This window comes from Melanostigma gelatinosum (genome assembly GCF_949748355.1).
Source record: "Melanostigma gelatinosum genome assembly, chromosome: 10".
Lineage (NCBI taxonomy): Eukaryota > Metazoa > Chordata > Actinopteri > Perciformes > Zoarcidae > Melanostigma > Melanostigma gelatinosum.
Window position 1 is genome coordinate 17067936 of NC_136643.1, and position 26609 is coordinate 17094544.

The 26609-nt window shown below is 44.3% G+C and overlaps 1 protein-coding gene across 1 annotated transcript in view; it reads right to left on the reverse strand.

Annotated features, from left to right (window-relative positions):
• pkp4 (plakophilin 4) overlaps positions 1 to 26609 on the reverse strand; it is a 62065-nt gene that overhangs the window by 22305 nt on the left and 13151 nt on the right. The window contains exons 2-7 of the mRNA XM_079276452.1: positions 25383 to 25516; positions 11922 to 12037; positions 7331 to 7365; positions 3163 to 3285; positions 2554 to 2747; positions 1495 to 2077 (exon numbers count right to left, since the gene is read on the reverse strand). Coding sequence (XP_079132578.1) covers positions 1495 to 2077; positions 2554 to 2747; positions 3163 to 3285; positions 7331 to 7365; positions 11922 to 12037; positions 25383 to 25511 — 1180 coding nt within the window. The 5' untranslated portion in view covers positions 25512 to 25516. The remainder of the gene's footprint in view (positions 1 to 1494; positions 2078 to 2553; positions 2748 to 3162; positions 3286 to 7330; positions 7366 to 11921; positions 12038 to 25382; positions 25517 to 26609) is intronic.

Below are 26609 nucleotides of genomic sequence, written 5' to 3' on the forward strand. Positions count from 1 at the left end.
CAGCCGATAACACAATAAACATGGTGAAAATGGCAATTGGTTGGAGATGATTCTTTAACCGAGAACAAATAAAAGACACATGCAGCACCTACATGCAAACACGGCACAGTGAGGATGACAGGAAACAGACGTCGCACAACAACCAGAAATCATCACCTTGAACGTGATCATCGAGCAGGGCATCTGAGGATATCCCCAGGCAGCATGAAGACAAGCACAGCAGTCTGTTAACCTCGGAACCGTCATATAGAGTGATCCCTTTTACCTTTCGGTGGAATCCTGCTTTCACCTGTTATGAATCACTACATTGATTTTTTTTTTCCTTTCCTCCAGCTGAAAATATAATAATATGACACTGAATATAAATTCTGAAATGTGAATAAACGTGTGATTTTGCGAGGTAATAACTGTGGTTTTCATTATTTTGTCACAGCTACGCTCTTATCTCCAGGAGATACCTGAAGAAGAAGTGGGAGCTGAGAATGAATCAGTACAGGCATGGCCTCTTCCTTTGGCTCCAGATTTGAACAGGATGCGTGTTTAGCTAGAAAACATGAGACAGCGTGTGTCCGAAAAGGATGACACACACACACACACACACACACAAGCCAGTTTCGGCTGGCAGGTTTTCCAATCGTTATCTTCCTGATCTCCTCAACTGTTCTGATTAAAGTACACAAACACACACACACACACAGTTAAACAGTCACCTCATATCGTCCTTGGTGAGTGCATTCGATATAGCCGCGGTAATGCACTCATCAAAGTAATGGATTCCCACAGAACTCCATTACGTGTTGCGGAAACGTCTTACTCTACCGTCTCTATTATTTCGCTATTATTTTGGCTCCCAGTGGTGAAAAATCTTGCGTTGACTGAAATGTTTAAGGTTAAAGTGTTTTCCAAAGCTTTAGAATATGAATTAGAAAACTTCTTAGCCGCATGTTAGCTTTGTGGGCTTCTACTTTAGGACGACTATTTTGGTTTCCTGTTCTTTTGTAAGCAGCAAAACTAGCAATGATTAGCAGTCTATTACTCACCTTGGGCTAATATTTATATTCTTGCAGGAACTATGTTTTGGCTTCACACCAGGACAATCGCTGACCTCACAGTCGCTGTTTATTTTCAGATTCCTTATGCTGAGCACAGAGCCAACGACAAGCCAACAAGAAATGTACCACTGACCAAATATTGACAGCCCGCAGTACAAATCCTCTCCTCGAGGAGTTCAGAAGAATTTATGGAAAGCAATTATGTGGCAAAAATGGCAAGCTGAACATGCTATGAAACTCAAAATAGCCGTTTTGAAGGATGTTTGTTACTTTTCATTCAATCAATATTTTCCTTCGTTAAGGTAATAAACACTTTGACTAATATTGATGTCTTACATTAATGGCTTGAATGAGTTTGAGCAGGCTGCTGAGCTGAAACTCTGTAAATGTCTGTGAGTGAGTGAGTGTGTGTGAGTGTGTGTGTGTGTGTGCATTTGAGCACCTGCGAGGCTGTCAGGTCGCGTCATCCTCTCGTAAATGTCATAGCTCTGGGGTCCATAGGGGTCGGTGTTGTGGATCATGGAGCGGGGCAGAGTGGAGCTGAAGTGCTGGGGCACGGCGGTCATACTGGCCCTGACTGGAGACGACGAGTGAGCGGGCTGCTTAGTCAGCGGAGAGTTGATGCCTTCCGCCATGGTCAGAGGCGAGCCCACGCGGCCCGATGATGACCCCGCCGAGGCCTGATAAGGCGAGGTTGTGCGGCTGGCGCCTCCCGACCGCGAGTTGGTGGAGCCCATGCGTCGCAGCGCAGCGGGGGAGTTTTTCCGCGTGGAGTACGGCGAGCCGCTGCCGCCGACATTGTTACTGGTGCGCTGGGCAGAGGGCAAGGTGGTGGAGAAGATGCTGGAGAGGGGTTTGGGTTCAGTTACAATGGGGGAGCCGTAGGCACTGCCAACAGAGGTACGCAGGGAGGAGCCGCGGGACGGGGACATGCTGCTGGCGTAGGCTGGCGAGCGAGAGCGAGAAGGCACTGAGCTTACCCTCCGCATAGCACGACCAGGCACAGCTGCTGTTACTGACGGACCCTGCAGAAAAAAAACAATATGGCTTCATTCGTTTCATTCAGGAGCTGTAAAATCATTAACAAGCATGACATGCTAATAAACACAGCATTACATGAACCAATTCATGACAAGGGGATGACTTTACTGCCATATTAATCCCCCCCCCTCCCTCTGTTGTGTGTGACGGCGCCATTTGGTTTCTCAGTGGTCTGTGTGTACAGCGCTGTATGAAGCATGATTATGTCACATGCTCAGTGCGCCTTCTGTTTCTTTAAGCATTACATCACTACCGTCACTGAAAAAATATATAACAGCAATTTCTGTTGTCTTATAAAAGCTAATAGTAAATGATGTAATTCAACTTCATGAGGCCTTGGACATTATGAGCAGTGACTGTATAACTGAATATATGTTGGTGTTACTCAGAAGGTAATACGTCAAAAATACATTTTGTGCTTGAAAACAGCAATATGTTGTCTGTTGATTGCTGGCAGTACCTGGGCTGAAGCCTGGCCCTCGGCCCTGGTATTCCTCCCCAGGGTACCAGTGCCGGCGCCAGGGAAGGAGTGCTGCATCCTCAGCTCAGCCTTGCCCAGGTTCTGGCTGCTGACGTAGCCACTGCCGGCATCCTGGTAGCCACTGTCCGTGTACGAGTTCATCTGAGTTGAGCTACGCGAATTCCCCGCGGACCCTGAGAGAGCGTGACAGAAAGAGAAGGCCAAAAATGAAATGCAGAAATAGTGAGAGAGAGAGAGAGAGAGAGAGTAGAAGGACGGGTTGGAGGAACAGGAGACACATCATACGTGGTTTCATAATAAACATGACCTTTACCTAGACAGCATTGCTAATGACAAATGGCACAGCGGGGAAGAACTGTCCTGCTACCGCTGTAATTCAGTGTGCCGTGGTACATTCAGCCTTTCATAAGCTGTGATGAGGGATCAGTTGCTATAGATGACAGTCAAAGTATAAAGGGCAACGCTGCAGGGGGGAAACAGGCTTTCTGTGTCATCAAAGGAGAAGTAACGATAGAAAGGTAAGAAAAACGAAGGTGGGAGTGAGAGGAAAGAAAACCGCACACGGTGGAGAGAATAACAGACCCTCACTTTCATGGAGGGAGGCCTGCTTCGGGGAGTACAGAGGCACCTGCTCTGACTCGGTCCTGATGCGGTAGCTGGGCGACTGGGAGCTGTCAGTCACCCGAGACTTGGTGTCCGCTGCGGCGGCATCTGGGAAGACACAGCAGAGCAGGGACTCAGACAAAGAGGCAAGGCTTCGAGTCTGAAACAATAAGAGTCCGGGCTTTGCATGGAAAGATTATAATAGTCATTAAAGCAGTGAACAATTGATGGAGTTGAGAGAAAACAACAACGGACAATGATTTCCGCGACATTAGTTCCACGCTTGTGTACAGTGGAGTCATTAAATCGGAATAGTTTCGCTGCTCTAACATTCCCCTTCATCTTCCTCTCTTCAGGAAAACAGGAACTGGAATCAGCCCTCTTATGGGACTGCGCACAATGTTCCCGCGTAATCCCAATCTAGTTAAGCGTGACCAGTGTCAATGAGTTACTCTGCAATCACTGCAACAAAAGCCAGCAAGTGGAGGGGAACAGAGAGGCAAACACTGGCAGCCAGGTTTTCATTTCTTTAAATCCTGCCCGATTAGCGGCCGCGAAAATAAGAGTTTAATCCCATGAAGGAGCCGCCTTGTTGCCCAAACTGACCTGTTGAGAAAATCTGTTGACACTTAAGCCAAGTGTGGTGTTTGACCACCTGGCATTTTGCACTCCCACCTCTGAAGATTGAAGCAAGTTTGCCCATTTACAGATGGGACTGAAAGTGGGTCACAAGTCAGATTGCCAGAATACACATTTGGCTCGTCGTGTGACGGTCGGCCCCGCCTTTCCTCTGTGACTTCAGTAGGTCCAGTCGGACTCAAACATCCTCGCTATTTGCCAAACACCTTGCCAGTCGTGTCCCTTTATAATTGAATACATAACCCTGCTTAAAATGACAACTTTATAAATTAAAGTTTCTGTTTAGTCTTGCTTTCTTGCTCGCCCCTCACTGTCACTTTTGCACCGTCTCTCTCTCCTTGTTTTTGCCATGCAACCATCAATCACATCTTGACAGACCCATATGTTTTGTCAGCAAAAACAATATGACTGTATTAAAACAGCACAGTTAAGAAATGTAGGCTACTTTACTCGTCCGTATAACAACACTGACAGCACAAAGCCACATTTATTTAATGCAACTGCTGGTTAAAAGCTGGATTTTAATGATATTTTCTTCATGCTAGAGAGTCTGAATCTGGTCCAAACCTCACATTAATAGGCCTACAGACAAATTACTACGGCACACTGTAAAAAGATTCTTGTGGAAACCATCTGGCAATCTTGCGCTGCTTGAAATAATTAAAACAAATATATCGCAGGTGACAGCAACTGGGAGAGGTGGGGTGTAACGTGACAGGAAAACCTTTATAATGATATGCATAATATACCTCACCCACCTGGGGGTGGGTTGTTGTTGCTGCAGCACCCTCAGCACCTCTCTTTAATAACAGAGCCATTACAACTTTACTCAATAACACATTTCCACACATTGCAGAGGATGCAGCAAGTGTTAATCTAGCTTGTTTTTTCTTTCTCTCGACGTGAACTTTTTTGGACCCAAACGCTCTTTGGCGACGGGCCCTGACATACAGAGAGAACGTCATTAAAATTCCATGTGGGCGATACAAGAGACTTGTTAAAGTATTGACAGAAAACCCATGAGAGTCTAGGTTTTATAAGACCAGGAAGCTTTTATATGTCCTTCAAACGGAAGTAATAACAGGACTGAACTTGTGTTTTGTCTCCTCCGATCCCAGCAGTGACTCTGTGTCTGGCACACAGTGTGTCGTTTTTCAGACCACAGGGTTTTTATACTGAGCCTTGACCCTGTTTGATAAATTAGATGCCAAAAAGCCAGAACAGAAAATGAAGAGGGGGAGACAACTGGAAAGACAGAAAGAGAGACAGAAGCCCCTTTTTTCACACATTGAAGATGAAACATCACTGGCTCCCGTTATCTATGCATGGCAGTCGTTGTTTGGCATTCACAATAAAGTCTCCCATAAGTTTCAATTTCAATGTTGCCGTTTTCAGCCATAACATGGCCACTCTGGATCGAGTATTTCGTTTTTTCTCTACGAAGCTGAAGAACAGAGCTGTAAGTTCTTCCACAGGATAGATTTTAAAACTTATTTTTGCAGTTGAATATGTATCTCTACTACTTATGGAAATCTGGACTAGCTTTTGTTAGCCACTTTTCATTTTAACTTTAAAACAAAGAAACCAGACGTGTCACAGGTTAACTAATAATACATCTGAATTCTAGTGCTAACTTTGAGCCTGTTGAGGTTAAAAAACATACATATTTATAAGCATGTAAAGGGACCACAGGCTTATAATTACGAGCCTGCTAGGCATCCAATGGGCTGGGAACAAGAAAAAGTGAGTGGAAATAATTGTCGTCTGTGAGAAATCGAGCTGCGGTTTGAGGAGCTGGGCAGGTGACCAATGACAGCAACCAAAACAGTCAACTTAAAAGTAGGCTATTTAACACCAAAACTGTTGAGTGTACTTATTATTTTGGTATTTTCATGATTTAAAAATCACAAGATTGCAGGAAACTAAGTATCTTATCGGGATCCTTCCCATTTTTTAAGGTCTCAAGACTGGCAAGTGTGATGATGACGACATGTTAAGCTGTCAGCATATTGGGAGAATAAATATCTGAAGAAAGAAGAAGACGGGGGACAGAAACGGACAGAAAGCTTTCATTCCGGGGTGTTTTCCACTCTCAGTGGACACGAGGTGTGACTGCATTGACATTTCCTGCGGCTAAAAGGCTGTTTCCACACTAACACTTCTATCCGAAACCCTCAAGACAGCGGGCGACACGCGGCGGCTCCCGTTGCCAATAGGCCTCCCAGACAAACGTGGCCCATTACGCTATGTGCCACCGTTTACACTTTAATTCATTCCGATTGGAAAAAGTACACTGCCACATCTGACTATCATTTATCATCTACACTACGATGAGAAATCAATGCGAAGCAAAAAACAGTGATTGTGATTCGTCTCCCGGCGCTGTTCAAACCCTAATGAAAAGCATTCAGCGAGGAAATGGGGAATGGGCAGCAAATGAGAAAACGGTGTAGAATTAATATTCCCAGTGCATATGTACATGTATAACCCTTTGGGCTTTGCAGACAGGATTGACAATAAAAGATGAATGGCCATTGCAGAAATGTTGCTAAGTTCCACTCTGCAATAAATAAGCCATGAAATATATTCGTGTATTCAATTCATTATCAGGTCTCTGGTGAAGATCCTTAAACAAACACTAAAGAGACCGAAGGGGTCTGACAGAGATCCTTCCGCTCCACATCACTGACGGTGCTGTGTGCGAGTGGGCAGACGTAGCTTAGATAAATATTAAAACAAGAAACGGCCTTAGGCTGTCCATTAATGTCAGCTTGGTTGAAATGTCTCATGTGATTATTAAGGAAATGTAAAAACATGCCTAAACTGCATTACACACACACACAAACACACACCCTTAACAGACCCCGTACAAAAAGATGCACGCACTTTCTGCCAATATTAAATAATTCAGAAGCACTTAGCGCAACAGTTAAGCCTCACTGATAGCACACATGTCACTGTTTACCATCTACATCAGTGTGATACTGAACAGAACGGTCTACTGTCATGTAGTGTGGACCTCATAAAGTAAACCAAGAATCAAGCCAAGCAGATGGGTATTCATGTCCAACGGCGGTTATTGATCACCGACTGGTGTAGTCAGGGTCGAACCAGGAACAGGAATTAATGAAGGTTGCTTCAAACCTTTAGAGAGGACACCTGAATAAGTCGATGTATTTTAGTATTGAATGATGTCCACGGCAGCAAGTATAAAATAGGATAATGCAACACAAGAGACATCAGTAGAAGATCAGATTGAGTGGTTGTATACACATATGAGATATGAAATATGAAGTGTTTCTGTTGCTCATACACTGAGCACCCATTTGTTGCTCCATATTAAGTGTTTGACAAATATCGCACCATGCGTAACTATCAGGTTACCAATGAGTGAGTGCAGAGGACACTTCATGTGGTCTGAATGCACGTATACTTGGTTAAAATGCACGGCAAAAACTGATTACGTTAGGAAGAGGGACAGCTATCCAATCGTTCAGTGTTTGAGTTGACATACCTGCAGTTCTCCACGGCAGGGACTTCTCAGACGAGCTGTATGGGAGAAAGCAGGAGATGGAACAGTGAATACATGCACACCACAAAACCAGAAGCACCACGGTGAAAGACATGTGTGACATCATCTGGAAGAGACACTTTTTAGCGTCACGCATTTCTTTCCTTGGGCCGTTAACAACAGGGTCAGAGATGGTAATCTCTGTTTGAGATAAACAGCTCGGAGATTCAGAGTATACAGCCTAAGAGCAGATTTTATGTTTACAACTCAGATGTAAAGTCCATTCCTGTCATCTGTGTTTATCAAGACCTAAAAGGGGCCCTTTGGGGACAGCTCGTGTTTTTGAGGAGCCATCAGCAAACAAAGCCCCCCAAAAACAAGGCCAGGGGATTGGATACATCCTGATGGGAGCTGAAACTGCCCAAGGACAAGTGAAATCAGAAGTGATCATACAGTATAATCACACGCACCGAGTGTACAAGCCCACAGTATCCTGTCACCCTAAAGTAACCCTGACATGCAAGCCAGTGTATATTCCAGCACAGAGAACAATTCAGAGCGATACTCGGTCTCCAGAGAATATCGTGGCAGAATAATGGTCGAGCGAGAGAGCGATCGCAGTCTGTGAGTGCTCGGCCACAACACCGAGGATATACCAAGCAGCAACAACAGATAGGATCGAGGGACAGCGTGTGGGTGATCGATGATGAATCGGCCTCGGTCAGTAGATGAGGGATCATTCTTAATTGCAAGATAAGAGCAGGAAAGCATCAGACCAAGTTCCCAGTAGACTATGGGCCGAAATCCGTTCAATCTATTGGGAAATGTGAGATTTGTTTCGTGACGAAAAATCCCCTGGAGACCTTTGGCCTGAGGCATCCACACCCGACATTAGGAAAGCGCAAAGTGCAACCGTCAGCTGGAGTTTTACTGGTGAACCCACTAGTGCTGGAAGTTTCCTCTTCCACCCAATAGTAGAGCAGGCTATGAGCGGAAGAGAGAAAACAGGCCCGCTTTGGCAACTGCATTGCTGAATTCATAGTTGACGCAAGGGGCTAACAGAGTCCCACTAGAAACCTACAAAGAATATTTTGATATATAGTTGAGCATTGTATTTCATCCGCTGATACCATCGCAATGCTATGCCCAAGGATTGTGCATAAATCAGACTATATTCTTTCTGGCCGTTACCTGATGTTGCAATTTTTTTCCCATCTACGGTGACACTCGGTGAGCTTTAAGAAGCACGGCTCTCCCACTTTTAATGAGCACGTAGGCAATTACAAGAGAGGAAGTTGGGGGAGCCGTGCTCCACTGAACCATGGCAGATGAAGTGGAAGAATGGTGACCATAGTGATGGTGCACCACGCGCCCGCTGCATGTCGACCAGCTGGCTGGATGAAGGCAGCATAAAGAGATCGTAAAATTGCAGATAAACTGCTGATAAACTACGGGCCTAAACCTGACAGGACACTTTATTTCCCATCAACCCCTTTGGCCGGGTGGAGGTTGCATCTTTTAGTGGTTTTGCTAGAGGTGAGCTTGTAGAAACGAAGGGAGCGGCCAACTCCGGAGGTGTCGCGAAATGTAATGACTCCCATTACAACCCTTTAAGTGCACCATCACCTCTGCAGACGTCCCGCTGAGCTATTGAGCCAAGCAGTGTGAACTCAATGGTTAAAGGCTAATCTCCATTCACACACAGATGTCCAGTGACATTTGAATTGTCCTTCCATGTCAGACCCTCAGCTCCTTTAACTCAAGATTGAAGACTTTTCTGTTTGCTGCATGCCTTTAATTGAACCAGATTCAAGGATATTAATCAATATCTGCATTTTACTACTGTATTTCGTGTTTTAAAGACTGTTTTTAATGTTTCAATCAATGTTGTTAATTGTTTTTAAATCTCCTTTTCTTTTGCCGTATGTTTTGATGCTTTTAATGGTTTTATGTGAAGCACGTTGGATTGCCTTGTTGTTGAAATGTGCTGTACAAATACACTTGCTTTGCCTCGTCAGAGTCCCTAGGAGGAGAACTGGACAACAAATGTAGACTACCACTGAAGACACCTGATTATTGAAACATGTTTCTGAGAGGTCGTGTGGCCAAACACCGAAAGCACTTCTATCTCTGTGGCAACAGTGAAGAGAGGTGAAAGGAAAGTACTCAACCACTTCTTACTTTTTGGGGTTTGCATCCAAAATGTTACTGACAAAAGGAGCAGGAATGATTTTTTTCTGCTAAAAACATGAAGGAAAATAAATGGGGATCCCTTGAACACAACGGCACAGTGCGTGAAAACAGTCTGCTCATCAACAAGAGTCAAGCTGCTATCAGCACCGTCAAACCAAATGTTGCAAAACAGCTGCAGCCTCAAATCACTGAACTGACAACCAGAGCCCCTTTTTGACTGAACAGTTCCAGGAACTGAATGTTTTGGGAGACAATTGCCTTCTCACGAGAGTTCAAATCAATGTTCTATATTTACTGGTATTTGGCTTGTTTAGTCCACCGACTCATGTAGAAGTTATTGTTGTCTTATGTTTCTTTTGGCAGGCTAAATGTTAAACCCCGTCACTGACAATGAGGTAAATGCTTCACAAAACAAATTGGGCTGCTAATTCTCATTGTGACAGGCACACAAAAAGAACCTTTTTTATATATCGTGTAAAGAAAGAGTGCCTAGTTCTCTAGCTTTTATTCTAAAAATGTATCTTGAGCTGCCACTCAGTTTGTTAAATGTCATGAGCGACTGTACGGGACAACCACCGGAAAGCAAATGTGTCGCTTATATCTCCAAATATGATCACTGCCGTGGTTGTTGTACACACTAAACTTGGGGTCTAAAACACAGAACTCCCGAAAGAGGAAATGAAAGTAAATAGCCTGGATGTGTATATTTTCAGAGAGCTGTTGTTCAGACCTTTTTGGCAGCACTAGAAGCTGCTCCATACCGGCATCTCTCTAAAAATGAAGAAAGGGGAAATTGACACTCTTAGTCCCGAGTACGGCAATCTGCTGGTGATAGGTGGGCGCTTTTGTAGGTATGCAGGCTGGAGTACAAGAACGCATCGTGTAAGGGCTTATTATTAAAAAGCCCGACGAGATCACAGAGAGCCATTACACTACAGCCAAGTGTCATGGATCCAGATATATCACAATTGCATCATGGTCCATTTGAGAGCGAATGCGGCTCAAACCTGGCATCAGGTTGTGAAAAACACCTGCCTGGGATGGTACCTTGGGGTTCATGTCCAACTTCTGCGAGCATTACTTAAGGACATTAGTATTCAGTGTTCTACAGATAGACTTCGGACAGTAAGGCACTTTTAAATACGGCAGGGAACAACGGCGAAAGAAGAAGCTGATGCCTGAACTGTGTAGTCAACAGTATGTCACCAAAGTAATCAACGCCTTTTACAGTGCTATTCCTCTCACATGAAACAATACTCCATATCAGTAAGCATCCAGCGTGATGGGGTGTATCAGCGTCTTATCACCACGGTAAACAACAAAGAAACCCTGAGTGGTCGGGGCCATACAAACATGTCGTCACACACAAATCTGACCATTAAGCAATCTCTTAAATGTCACAGTCTATTCACCTCTATTGTCATTTCCCTTGCCGCTTTAAGGAATTACATTTTAACAAGACCTAAAAGACAGTCCACCTATGAATCGTTTAATTAAGTGCAACTGAAAACAGTGATGCATGAATGAAAGTTATAAAACACGCACGCAACATTTCAAACCATGCTGCTGTGACTTTTACGCAGACATACATGTTATTACAGATTATCTGTATGTAAATATTCAACCGTGATGTTTTATTCTGCAGTATTTTATTAGCAGTATAATGTCAGTGCGTCTCTTCATCTTCTGTATCTTTGTCAAATGAAATTGAGTCGAACGTTGACGCCACGTGTCAATAGAAGACTGGTGTCAAACCCCTCTTCACAGGAGTTCTATGAAGCCCATTTGGGATATTGTATGCGGTATCGAGCTGTACAAATGAACCCGACACGTCTGAGGCGCAGCCCACAGGACAGAATGCGCGGCCACTGAGGCGTGATGAAGATGAAGCCTGGTCGTCTCTTAGCTGATGAAATGGGAATGAGTTCCCAGAACAAACTCAGAAGCTCCAGCAGCGCTTCACCGAGCAAACGACACTCCACTATCACGCACATTCACAAACACATTCTGTCACTGATCAACACAGGCTGAATATTTTGCCCACAGAGACAGCCGTTTACATTTCCATTCCAGCTCAACATAAAAGTGATTTCAGTGAATCGGCCAGGACAAAATCCTGCAGATTTAAATTGCTAACTGCTACAACCGTGTTTCCTGATCAGCCAAGAGAAGGCCGGAGCAATGCTGTCCGTTTCTAAATAACAGGACAGGAGGGGCACATTTTCAGATTTACAGTCCAGTCATATGTGAGCAAACTGGGATGCTCCATCACTATGCCATAAGGTTACACTATGGAATATGGTCACTGCTGTGAAGGATGAAAACGCCATGTGTTGGATTGTTGCTCTGTATGTGTGTGTGTGTGTGTGTGTGTGTGTGTGTGAGTGCATCTTCTCATTACCTGCTGCTGCTACCAGTGCCTGGCGACTCGGCCCCGAGTCTGCATCTTTCCAGCTGATTGGCCACAATCTGCCTTTCCACTTCTAGCTCCCTGGTTAGCCGCTCAAACTGGAGCTCCTGCGCGCACACACACACACACACACACACACACACACACACAAAAGACAAGAGACATTCTCATCAGAGAGAGCTTTGTGTACTTCGAAATGACAAATGTGAAGTCAATACGAGGGAGGCAGGTTGACAGCTTGACAGCTAGCTCCTACAGCGTGGCGCTCCATCATGGCATGTAGGTTAATGATGACACAAAATAGAAGATTAAGGAACCTCAAACAAGCTAAATCCAAATATAAATGTTCGCTCCCAAGTAGGTTAACAAATAGGGGCCGTGTACATTCAAACACACACACACACCCACACACACAGGCTATATGGTACTGCTATTTCCCCAGCCCACACAGAGAGATAAGCACCACTTCAGTGGGTGATATTTAGCCTTGGTGGCACTGTGCCTATGGGAGTCGAGTCGAAATCAGCATTTGACTAATTATCTAGCCTGAGCGAGGCCATTACTTGCACAGCTCTCTAGCTCCAAGCACTGCATCATGACACTCATAAGATCCACACAGGGGCTTTAGTCCACGGAAAAAAATGATTGCACACACACACACACACACACACGGGCACTAATTTGCATACCTTCTACCCTTTTCCACTAAAATTTGACCGTATATGCAGATTTTTTAAACACGGGAAAACACGCGATCGACTCATTCCCCACTGGCAGTAGACGGGTAAGCCTTTCTGTTTTTTCGTTTTCTTGTGGGTCACGTTCAACATGTTACTGCGTACCACCGTCTTTTATTTCTGTTGTTTATTCAGTCACTCTTATCAAATTCTCAAACCAGGGTCTGTGATGGTTGGGAACCGTGGAAAGACTAAAAGATGGTTTTGACGAGTTTTATCTTTTGTGCATTAATGAATTATAGTAATTGTTAAAATCCCTGTTGATTTTATTTACAACGCGTGTCACATAGCAATTAATACCTGTGACTACTGCAGAGTCATTTGTCCTACTTTGCCAACTGTAACCATTCCCACTAAATACAAAAGCCTAAGATGTTAGCTGTTATTTGACCAGTGTGAAAGGGGCTGTGGAAACAACTTTGTTTTATTCACCCATACCACTACCACAGCAGTATAAAGAGAAGATTCTAACTAGCACCAACATTCATGTTTTTCTTGCAAAAAGGCCTCACTCACCATAGCTCTAGATGGCAGGATCCTCGCCCTGCTGTCTTTAGTTGTCCCATGTAATGTCGATTACCATGGTCAATTACATTCACAGTCAGCTGCCTTCACCCCCCCCCACACACACACACACACACATCGACTCTCAGCTTCTTTTGTGACCTCTGAGGAAGTTTGGCCACTCTACGACACCAAGACCAGCCTACTTTCCACACCTAGTGTTCAATGTTCCCTGAGGTGAAATTACCCTTTACATTGAAGACATTTACCCTCCACTGCGCTCCTCTCCTCGACCTCAGTTGCAGATATGTGAAGCCTAACTGCAGTGAGAGGGGAGCATGCGGGAGGGAAAAGCTGCTAAGTCCGATTTCCTTAATGACATTTTTTTTTTTCATCTCGCTGAGATACATGCGCAGTGCTACGAGCAAGCCTGATTACATCTTGTGCTGCTCGGCAAATAAGATAAAATAAGATAGACCTTCATTCATAGGATGGGGAAATGAACATCCATATTATTGTTACACATACTAAAAAGGACAGCCTGGTTTACCTTCACGACGTGGTGGAGGTGTGTTGGTTTGCACCAGTAAAAGCCTGCAGCTCACATGTCAGTGGCTTTACCCTCCGGTCACGTTCGCCTTTTGCAACATTCAAACTCACTGACAGAGCAGTGCAGAATATGTCCACATCTTGTTGTGTCAACCAATTTTTTACTGATACAATAGTGCAGCTATAACAAAGCGCCGCCTATCTTCATGACAAATAAAATGAGTTTTCTGTAGCTGCTTCTCAATAAAAGCTTGGCAGGAGTTCCTGGTGGAAAGCTTGTAATGTGAAGCAGCGGCAGGAAATGTGAAGCTTGCATTAGCTGTTACAAAGAACACATATGTAAGCAACTATACCAGGGAAGACCATTCGTACTGGTGGTGGCCAATGTGGCCAAAACATGCTCTGCCATAAAGAACAACCATTTCCGTTGATGTAATTATCTTGGTTGAATATTACACTTATTACTTGATATTATACATATAACTGGATGTAATTTGCCTTTATCACTGTTGGAGAAACACTCCAGAAAGCAGTGTAGTTCCTCTGTTTGTCAAAAAATTATAGAGCAAATTACATTTTCACTTTGAGATCATTATCCCAATCATTTAATCGCGCACAGGCCAGACTCCTGAGGAAACAGCAGGGATCATCCCGACGCCTGCTCATTCCTGATGCATAAAACACACCCACAAGCTAAGAGAGTGCAGATCACAGCTCCAGGAGGAGGACAGAGATAGAGTGGCCAAAAACACTGATTTACTTAGAAGAAGAAACAAGCCATGAATCCTCTTTGTGACACATAACCCCTTCTGAGTGATTTAGTCCCATGAAAATTGCCAATTTCAACTTTCCATTCCAAACAATCATTCTTGTTCCCAGTCTTACTTTTTGTGTGGCTCAGTGATCAAAATACAGAAATGTATTTCGATACGTATGTGCAGAATGTCAAGGGAAGAGGGGCTTATTCAACTCATGGGCTGCTTTTGACACAGCATTCATTTTAAGAATTTTCTTCCTTTTTTTTTAGCAAGAAACCTTGAGTTCTGAACTCTTGGTCCGGCACACACACTCCATAGAAATACACTCGGAGCCCGAAGTTCACAAACAATGTGGACTGTTCTTGCTGAGTTCTACTAAGTGATGCACAATGGGGCAGTGCTAGTCGGAGAACTGTTTCCCACAAGAGACGGTAAAAAGATTTAAATTTTGAGACACCATGTCTGCACACACACACACAAAGACGCCTGTATCTTGTGTGCATTGAAGGTGCTGTGGTAATAAGATGACTTTACGGTGCAAACAAGGAATAGGACTTAATGCTTCACCTTCAATGTATAAGAGAGAGAGAGAGAGAGAGAGAGAGAGAGAGAGAGATGAATCAAACACAGTCTACTTGATACAAATCTGGAATTACTCCAGTGTGTGATTGTGCCACCAATGTGCAAGAGAGAGAACATATGGTGGAAGTGACAAGAGAGGGGTGTAATCCATATGGACACATGCACAGAAAACAGGAAGGACAAGGATAACATTTTAACATCCAAATATTTGAATACTAGATATGTCAGTCTGGGAGCACTGGGCCATTGTAGAAGAGTGTAAACGGGACAAATACAGTATAAATACAAATGAACATAAATATGGATTTTCACTCATCCTCACACTAAAAGATTAAATGAATCCTTCATGTGTAAAGCTTACTGTATGCGAGTCATGTATGTATATGTCGCAGACGCTTATGGGAAAAGAAGAGACAGTCAACACTAAACTCTAAATGAAGACGGATATTTCCTGCTCCTGCAAATGTCACCATTCTTGGCCCACCATTTCTGTGCCTTCCCTCTTTTAAGCTCATAATCCAATTGTTTTGTTCGGCAGCGCGTCACCTCGTCAAGTCCGGCAGCTCCATCTTATGCGGCACTTCTCATCACACAGTTGCACATGCGAGGCACAAGAGAATACTTCACACAAAAAGAGTGGCCGGGCCTTCAGCCCGGCTGATTAGACGTTCTGTGATATTGATCGAGCGCAGCCGAAAGAGGCATCTGTTGCAGCCGTAAGGCAGTACAAGTCTCTGTCGCTGGTCATATTCAAAGCTGCTCCAAGGCTATAGCGGTCGGGCATCTTGCCCGTATGCCCGGCCCAACCCTGCTGCGTTCTTACTCTGGAGGTGCATGGAGGAAGTCCAAAGCTTCCTGCGTGGAGCTCTGTCCTCCAGGTCTTTTCTATCGCTTCATAAATTGGTTTCAGCCGGTATCAGTTGTAGAATCACTGTGTGCTGTGTTGGTTTTTGTTATATACCGTTGTTATGTATATTCATTTAGTTGTTTTCATTAAACTTGGAGCACTTCTCAGAAGCTGGAGAATGGCAGAAGGTCAGGTGGCCTCCTCGTTCTAATCCTACAGCCAACCATGAAACAGCTTACTGGCCTCTCAGACGGCATGGAGGATTGCCGGCATGCCTCTTTACCATCACATCCTCAGGCTTTCCTTAGCAAACGAGAAATGTTCCAAAGCTTGGATTCTCTCACACACATTTCAATAGACTTTCCTTATTGCCAACGACTCATTAAAACTATTATGAACAAGGATACATCTATAATAGATTCAGCTAATATCCATAATTAGCGTGTGATCGCACAAAGGCTGTGTGCCAAAGTGGACCCTGGTCTGATGGAACGGGGACAAGGATCACACTCCTAAGTGGGGCTCATATTAGCCATGGAGAAGGAGTACTCTCTACTCTGTGTAATTCATTCCATGCTTGGCCCCAGCACAGAATAGGACACATCTATTCACCGTAACAATCCACCGAGTCAGACTGAGCACAGTGGTAATGGTCGTTAAGCAAGGCCTATGCTTATTTAACGAGTGGGGGCGCAGCCTTGGTCGGTACCAGGCGTGAAGAGCGAGGACAGAAACAATGGGTGGCCGGCCTTTCTGTACCAACAAGGCTTCCAATGCTTTTATTTGACATTACAATGAGCCTGTTGGGCCTGCTGGCCTGCCTTTAGTCCCGGAGCTGAATCAGATCCTGCCCCCTTGTGTCCTCAACTGGGCCCTAAAGAAACAGATGACACATGGCAGCAGACCCCGCTGCCAATATACAGGCTCCCTTGTCATCTTTATGGATGCTGACAGTACAAGACCAATCTGAAATGCCTGAAGTGGCTTCTGCCCGCTGCTGCTGCTAGAGAGGCTCTTACACAAACTAGCCAATCAAGCCGAGCTCTTCAAACAAGATAGGACAGATTGTCAGTGATGCAATTTTTTTTAAACATCTTTCACACAATAATTGGTCAACCAGCACACTCTTGAATTGTTGCGTCACTTCCTCATAAATTCATTCAATTGGACAACCACAGAAAATGGAACATGCGTCAGCATGTACCGTACCCTGCTTTATACCGCGTCTTTCTGCTTACAACCTTCTATTCTGGGGAACTTTGAATACATTATTGAACACATTTTAATGCATATCTAATGCTTTGTTGGGCAGGTTTGGGTGCATGAATATAAAGATTGATTATGCCAGATGTTTCTCTGTTAAGTCAAAATTAAATATTATAATATTGCAATTTCATTCTGCTACAACCTTGCAGAATATAAATGTCTTGCATCAAATATTTTGACTTGAAAGCTGGCTGCAAAATGTTGGTAGTTCCTTCGCATACAGCAAACAGTCAGCATGGGCTCCATGAATTTATGGCGGGCAAAAGAGTTTAACACCCACACCGTGTCCCATAATCGCTCCACTTGCTTACGGCTGTATATTTGTACATCCAAAACAGATGTAACACGATATGTACTTGTAGCTAGCGTGGTTGCAAAGTTATATTTTACATTTATCCAAATAATTCACAAAACATTTACCTAGATTTGTGATGCCACCTCTCTTACGGTCAATGTCTGCACAGGAATGCATGTCCATGTCATGCGAGATTCACCATGCATGCGACCTAGTTACCGAACAGATGCATCATTTCACCTCCTGCATGCAAAACAAGAAACCTACATCATACATGCCACATATGATACATCAGGATGACATAATGCTGTGCTAGCGATGTGTGAAATGATGCTCGGTAACTCGGCTCCTTCCTTTATGTGACAGAATAATAATTGTGAGCAATACATCAGAGCAATTGCTGCCTAATCCTTGGTAGCGAGAGCCCAAATCCCTCTATTAATTAAGACTTGAGATCTTATCCTTAATAGTTCTCGTTAGCCTGAGCGCCGCCCATGTGCATCTGTTGTAAAGTGTGTTTCGGTGGCGCTGTGAATTGGGCCTTGGAAAGATAGGGCTTGCGTGTTCATTTGTGATGTTCAGATCCATTTTGCATAACTGGTGCAGATGGCTTTTTTCCCCTTTTAACCAAAGAAGAGAATCTACCAGAAATATGTTTGCTCATTAAGTGGCAATGGGGCTAGACAGCTCTTCATCCTCACTGCAGTGTGGCAGACCCATTCCCGACGAGAGCCCGACGCTGTCGCGCAGTGGGAGAATGACAGCAGCGGTTAAAGGATTTTCTGCAGCAGCAGGGACAGAAAAGCAGGCCTGAGGTGTGAGCAAAAAAAAAAAAAAAGAACTGTCCGCAGAAGAGGCTGTGTGACCAGACCTGAAGGAACCACGCGGTGCAATTACCGGTACTTACAAAAAACTGCCACAAAGTCACCTTGTTACAATACTAAAGGTTTGAGGGAACTGGCTGCAGCGTCATGCCGCCACAGCAGAATTATAATAACCATGCTGGATAGAAAGACATTTAAAAATACTGTAAAGTGGCTTGCTGAGGTGAGAGAGTGTACGGCAGCTATAGGTGAATCCAAGGGAGAAAATTGCTTTAGCACCCACAGCTGCACTACTGTATAAGCTGATAATGTGACAAGAGGTCACAAAAAAACAGAAATGCAAATCATCATTCACTCTCAGATAATGGAAAAGCAAGTTTACAATAGAGCATCATTTCTGCCAGGATTTCTAATGCGGCATTACAAGCATTTATAGCAGGGAATTTGTCGAGCAGCAGCTAAAATCATTTTTTAACCGACATGGAATTCAAGGTAAAAACAGGATGAATACTGTTAGAAAATTGATTTACTGCTGGCTTCCCATGTCCAACAGTGATTCACTCCGTGATGACCTCCATGTTGTACCGGTACACTTTAGCTGCTTATGATTCTGTGTAATCCATTGATCCGTGGCTGAAATTTCTTTGTTAATTTTAAATGTATCTTTAAAAATGTTAGTTGTAAAAAAAGCACAGACTAAAAACATTGTTCACCAGACCTCATCGCTCCGAAAATAATTTCATGTTGGCGGCATTTCAGATGAAACATTGCTGCTGACACGGAGGAGTATAAGACCCCTGAGAACATTCTTTCCCATATATTTCAGCATGAAAAGGAAATTACAATTTGGCTTGATAATGAAATGGCATTATAGAAACTGTCATTTGTGTGGTGAACGCTCAATAAAAGGAGCTGTCATCAGCATTAGCGAGTACTGCAGCCAGCACTTGCCGGAGATTGACAACGAAAAGAAAGGCCGTCAACAACAAAGACATAGAGGAGAGACTGTGCGAGGGGGCGAGCGCACGAAAGAAACGCCGTGTCAGTTCCCAACAGATCCAACGACAATCTTAAAATTTGCTGATTGAACGAACGTAAATCTTTGAACAATTATTTTGTGGCCCCTGTAAGCGAGGTGTGACTGGTACAGGTGGTTTAGGCGAAAAAGGAACATGTTCTGCACTGACATCTTCACAGTAAAGGCCTTTGCATTTCTGCCTCATTAGCATTCAAAGCCAGACATAATTACACCTTAAAAGACAATTTATGCAGCATTACTATAGTGGAACCAGTTAGCAATATGTGGCATACATTTTTTTTCTGTGGATCGGTGGATCGGTGGCAAATTACAGAATTAAACTTGTGTTGTGCAGCTACAGAGCTGTTGAACCTCAACAAAAGCTCGTAGGTGACGCTGCTGATAGTAATGCCAAGGCATAGTGGCAGACAGTAAATAAGAGTCACTCACAAAAAAAAAAAAAAGGCAATCTGTATTTCCTCCGCTGGAACAAAAAAAACCCAAAATGCTGCGGCAGTGCAATCACACAGCCAGTGCAATTCACGCAGACCCGTGAACAAACAATTCCACTGAGAGATCAACAGCGTTGAGTCACAAGACACAAAAGAACATTGCTCTGGGCAAAAATAAGGAGAGTAAGCAATCCAGGGGCTGTCAATCCGGCGGTTTCTGTCGTGAACAAAGACCGCGGTGACTTGTGTGATTACCTCCAGATCAGTCATTTAGAGAAACTCATCCGAGAGATGTTTGGGCAGAGGACGAAACAGAGCCGTAAAACCTCATTGGTGATTCACCCGGTGGAGTTCCTAAAACTTGGAACTCGTGCCGTTCCAAGGGCAGCCCCAGCAGCATCTTACACGGCGCTTCCAACTTCCTGACCACAACTTCCTGCTCCCCCCGGATGACAGTGATGAGTATTAACAGGCTAGCTTGGGGGGGGGGGGGGATCTCCCTGGGCTGGGTTCAAACCAACAGCAGTGTGCCGGGCCCAGGCTGCATTTGACACCATGTCACATTTATCTCCTCTTCCTCTCCTTTCTGTTTTCCGCTGCATTGACAGCCTCCTGCCACAGCGCTTCAGAGCACCATTCACAGGTGACAGCCTCTCTGACTCTGCCTCTCTCCATCACGCTCACGCTCTCTTTTGTCCTCTTCCATTCACTCACCACCCTCGGCTCCCTCCCTCTGTATCGGAGCGTTTTGTCTTTCCTCCGTATATCCGAGCACTCTCCTTCACCTGCATCCCTCCCCTCTCGATCGGTCTCACTCTTTTTTTCTCTCTCGTACTTGTTCTGCTCACCCCGTGGGGTAATTGCTCGGAGCCCGGCTTCCATTTTTATGACTATAATAAAGGCCAGAATGCTTATGCCTTTAGATTTCTCCTTGCCTGTGTCACAGAGGCAGCGCTAGGGAGGGGAAGACAGATAAGACCCCGAGGAGTGGAGAAAATCACTAGTCGATTGTAATTAGAGTCCTTATTTCTGCTATGGAGGTGGAAGAGACACTATCGCCGGCAGAGAGAATTCAACCTTTCTGCTGTCCTTCTGGCATGTAATTGCATAAATGGCAAAAGCACAGCCTTGAAGCGTTGCCCCGACCCGACTGTTAAGTCCCTTAAGCTGGGGTCACTTAGACAAAGATGACTTTGGCTTCATTAAAAAACGTTATGGAGACTTGCACTGGTATCACAAGAGGGTAATATTTCAGCCAGCTCATCAAGCATTGAAGAAGAGGGCGCTGGAGTTGTAGCTCTCAAAGCAAGGCCAGCTCATTGGCTTTGCGACAAGTCCATATGTGTGCGCCTGTGCCTGAGTCGGAGGAAAACGGGGTCACAGAGTGTAGCTCCAGTTTGCCGGGGAGAAGCATGGAGGCAGACAGATTTTTCATGTGGAATGGGACTCCAACAAAGTGGGAAAATTCCACTGTGGTGTTTTCTGGAAGGCGCTGTGTTGAAACACCATAGTGCGGCAACGCCTAAGAGGCCCACTTTTTTGCCAGTAGTGTGGTGCATATAGTCATGTCCAGGCACAGCTAATGACAGCATTACTCTGAGGGCAAAGCCCCATGATGGGGGAGGAAGAGGAGCGCACAAGGAAACACAGCGCTTTACACGGGTAAGAAACCGCAATCTTGATTCTAGAAAATGATCAGACTGTTCATCTCTGACATTAGCACAGAAAGTTGCTGAGGGATACTGCTTCATATGTTTCATATGTTGAGTCCTTTACGGGCTGCAAAGGTGCAGCATTGCTGCAAAAAAGCCTCGACATTTCAAGGCCTACATTAATAGCCCTATGCCAACTACACAGAGCGAGGTTTACTCTCTTGTCATCACCTAGCATCCCTCCCACTCTTTCAGCTTCCCCAGCCTGTTGATGCTGCAACACAAACATAATCAAAATAGGAATACGGAGAAGCCACTGAAGATGTGTGTGTGTGTCCATTAAGGAGTGCTTGGTGAGGATGAAATCAAATATGACGCAGCTACTCCTCTCCTGGGAGACGCGGTAGGTAGCGCAGATGAGGGCAGAGTGATCACTGACATGCTCTTTAAAGGCCTGACCTCACACCCACTGATGCCTGATCAGTGGGAGCCAACTACATCTACAGCCTCTAAAAGGTTTCGTCTATACGCTACTTTATGTGTATTTAAATTTGAGCACAAGAACACCTGAATGGAAATGCCAGAAATGCTTTAACACATAATTATTCTCCAGCAATAATACCGTGTTTCCTTTGTAGCAGATAGCTCTTGCCCATGAGGGAAGTCAAACTTTCCGATTCTTTGTGAGTTTGCAAACAAGAGACTTACATGCGTTGCACATTTGAAGGTAGCGATTCTTAAAAAAACCTGGCTTTAAGTTTGTTTTTGTTTTAGTATATCTCAGCCTTGATACATTTGCTGACATTGGCGCTTCCTTCCATGATTGGTCACACCCGAAGGCGCTTCCCAGCGGGAGTTACCGAATGAGGTTTGAAAAAGAACTCACTTGAAAGCATGTTGTTTGGGTACAAAACATACAAAAACGTATTTCAAGCCATTTATCTTGCAGATCGGTCCGTAAGAAACATTCAGAGCCCTTCCACACGTTCCAACTTTTTACGACATTTCATACCTGTCAACATCTATCGATGACCTTTTGTTCATTTCAACTGCAAATTGTCCGGTGTCCTGCTGTTGCAAAATACTTCAAAATATTACAAATAAATACATAGAATATATATAGATATAAATTCAAAGAATTGTTATTTGTTATTAAAATAATAAATGGTACACTAACAACTTGTAATCACACCAAGTGTCTAGTTACCACCAGTGGAGGTTGAATATTTTACCGTAATACTAGACGCAGACAGGTAAAAAAAACACGATTATTAGGCTCCCCGATTTGCGTCATTAGTCGGCACTTCCCCAAAAGTCTTCAATAACTGAAGGAGAAGAGCTTAAACTGATTAAATTCAAATGTACAAAACACGGAAAGTCCTGTCCTCATGCGTCTCCCTGTCATCGTGAGACTGATTCGATGTCGGGTATTCTATTCTAATTGACGAGCTTTTCATGCTCTCCATAAATCACACCTTGGAAATCTTGGAGATCTTAAATTTTACAGCTTAACCTCATTGCTTGTATCATTCATACACACTCGACTGGTAGTTTTGATATTTCCAGCAGCATTTTAACACGGAAAAATGTTAGTTGAGATGTCAACTGAGTCGCTAATTTATGGCTAACAACACGAGTCTGTCACTGTCGGCTCTTTACAGATGCACAGGTCGGTGACTAATTAAACTGACGTGTCTCAGTGAGGTGCTTTGCTACCACAAGCCTCCAGAACAGCTTCTGAGTTCTTTGGCAATACATCACACTGGAAGGATGAAATTAAAATCATAATTAAAAAATCGTAATTTCTTTGACAACAGAGTTTCGCAAAACGGTACCACTTTTTACAGATGAGTCAAAGAAAACACTTTTTAAAAATAGGTGATTTTAAACATTTTAAAAATCTGATTTTATGTTTCCTGCTGCAATTCATAATAAACAAAATATTCTTAAATATTCCAATAAATATAATAAGACATCTGTGGTTTTATGTAACAATAAAAAACAAAAAAAGTAAACTACATCTGACAAGACACACAAGGACGTTGTTGTTGCTGAATCCACACAAAAGACTGTCTGGACGAGTGCTGCCACCTCCCACTGCTTCAATTACACTGAAGATGAAACAGATAACAAAAACCAGGTCTCAGATAATCCTTGAAACAACCCCCTTTGGTTAAATTCAATTTGAATAAAGATAATAAATACTGAAAAGGGGACATTTGTACAGTTCATTTTAAATCACAATACAGTTTGAGGTTTTGCGATTAAATCCAGCACATGTGGTTCTTCAAAGCAAGTTGTGCAGTGCAGCAAGAAAAACATTGACATTTAAAGACTTAAACAGGTCTGTAATAAACCATTATGGATGTGTCATCCTGATGGTGGATCAGTGCTTTTAAAGAGGCGCAGAGCAAAGACAGGACTCTGATAACCAGCAACTGCTGCACGACAGGACCAAATCCTCAGATTAATGTCAAAAGACTGGGGCGTGTTAGCAGTAGTAGTACAGAGGGAAGACTTAAGTCCACGGATATGAACACAAAAGGAGAATGCAGTCATAATATGTTGGTGAATCTGTCCTTGTTTGGGCATCTTGGCAAAGCCTGCAGCAGCAACTACAGCAGTGACGGAAACAGAAGTTTGGAAAGAGAGACGAAGAAAAAAAAGGAGGAAGGCAAGGAGTGAAGAAGACAAGAGGAGGGAGGGAAATCACCCAATAAGAAAGGCAGAAAAAGGGGGAAAAGCGAAAGATAGTAGGGCGATAGAGCCAACACTTACCAAACACCCAGTCATGCTAAGCCCCAGCCCGCGACCACAGCTACAGCGCAGCAGACTTGCATGTTTACATCGACAGTGGGATCCCTCGAAGGTCTTTCCCTCAACAATCACAGGACAACCTCACGCGAAAGCACAGAGGGAGGAAAAAAACAAACTCACACGAGCCTAGTCTCTGACCTCCATCTTTACACTCTCACTCACCCTCTGATTTTCCTCTCCAACTCTGTTAAATACCGAGGAGATCGATCTTTTTACAGTCCCGACTGCATGCTTCCAGCCAGTCCCTCGAAAAGCAACAGCTCAAGCAGGCTACTCGCTCTTCCTGCTTGCCTCCAGGGATATCTGCACTAACCGGAAGAGCCGCTGAGGAATACTCTAGGGAAGGAAGTGACATCGACAGGTACTCCCTCTTTCCTTCCTTCCTTCCTTCCTTCCCTACTCATGTAAACAACACCAGCTTTCCTGCTGCAAGCCTAAATGGGACGTGGGCTATTTAAAATGAATCAATTGCCTTCTCTGGTATATATTATCAAACTGTAGCTCAACTTAAGTGTCATTCTGGAGGGTGTAAAGAGGTATGCGAGATGTCCCAGAGGAAAATTAACATAATTAATAATAGACTAAATCTCTTTAACCCAGTTTGCCCTGTGCTGAATTCCCACGAAGCCAGAGCAGAGGAGTGTGTGCATGTGTGTGTTTAACAGAAGGTAGTGTGGATGAATCATAGAGAGGGAGTGAGTCAGAGGGCATGTCCCACCACAGGCTCACAAACCCTGCTCGAGACGATCTTCCTGGTTGTCTATTGACGCAAGCCAGGCCACGACTGCAGGCACTAAACAACCTAAAGCTCCCAGTCAAACCTATTCCACTTCAAGGCAACAAAGCAAACAAAAGTCCGCTCCAACCACAGTTCTGCTCGAAACATAAATCATCCCGCACGCAGCGAAATGACAACTTTCTACTGTCTAATACAAGTTGTATGATTGCAGTGACAACAGGGTGTGTGGCACAACTGCGACAGGAGAAAACAGAAAGTCCACACACTTCGACCCGGTGGATTTCTTCTGAACACAATGTGTGTGAGTCACCAGACAACCTTGCGTTCAGTAAATGTCACTGTACAGTGCGATGAGAGGTGCGACATGAATCAGTGGGCTCTTAGCACGGTGTGAACAGAAGAAGCACACTACCTGTTCTTTGACGGAGGCCAGGATGTTGTTGGCGGTGTTGTCAGCCTCCATGTTGCGGCCGGTTGAACTGTTGCAGATGGTCAGCAGAAGCCCCTCCTCCGTCACTGGGCTCTGCTCAGGAGCTGGCATTCCTCCTGTGAGGATAAACACACACACACACACACACACACACACACAACATGATCTGGTCTGAAAAGAAAACAGCACAATCTTGTTCACACATACCAAACTGTGTGGGTCAACCACTCCTTGATACACCAGAGGCGAGTAATGCTGAGAAGTGGCAATCAATGGTCACACACACACACCACGACCAGCAATACACAAACACACACCCACACACGCCATATGGACCAAAGACAAAAAGGGCTGTCCGTGTTTCACGTCTGTGACAGTGCAAATCAATGCCACATGGACTTTTTGAATTTGAATCTCTGGCTTTTGAAAAGTAAAAAATAAAAAACTGAACAAAAGTCAGCAGCCCGATGGAAGAGATAAGGTGTTCCCTGTCTCCTTTGCTCTCTCTGGCCTCTCGTCCGGGGATTGAAATAAGAAAGTCGAGCGAATAGTTATGGTCTCATTATATCTGTTGACAGAGAGAGTGTCAAGGGAACGCTGCTCAAGGTGGATTCATACTAGAAGGAGCCTGTTGAGCCAGACAGGGCAGCGAAAAGGGCTGCGATGGCTGCCTCATAGCTCAGGGCTGCGGCAGCAGACACAAGCAAGGAGTCTAATAACACAGGAGGTATGTGACTTTAGGGAAACAGGGATTTCACTGTGACTTTTACTGCCTTAGAGATCCACTGCCACTGTCATCTCCAAGATACAAACATAAAGACAGACTCCACCCACAGCCCACTCCACGTACATCTTCATCTACATGCTGTGCTTCACTAAACCACACAGCGTGCAGTCGCCGTGACACAGAAACGCCGTGTTCACGTGTGAATATGGAGAGGAAAAGTAGCTGCGAAAATCCCCATTTAATAACCATATGGTAATTTACTAAAGAGCCATGCCACGAGCAACTGAACTCTCCCCCTCATGAAAGTGTGTATTATAGCACCTCTGGTTCATAATGGGTGCCTCAGGGTGACTGGTAGACTTGTTATACAGTAGCTCTGCTGAATGAGTCAAAGTTGTGCCAACAGACATCCTTTTAAAGGGTTAAAGGGTCATTTGTTGTCATGTAAAAGCACCCGCTGACTTAAATCTGCATATGCACAC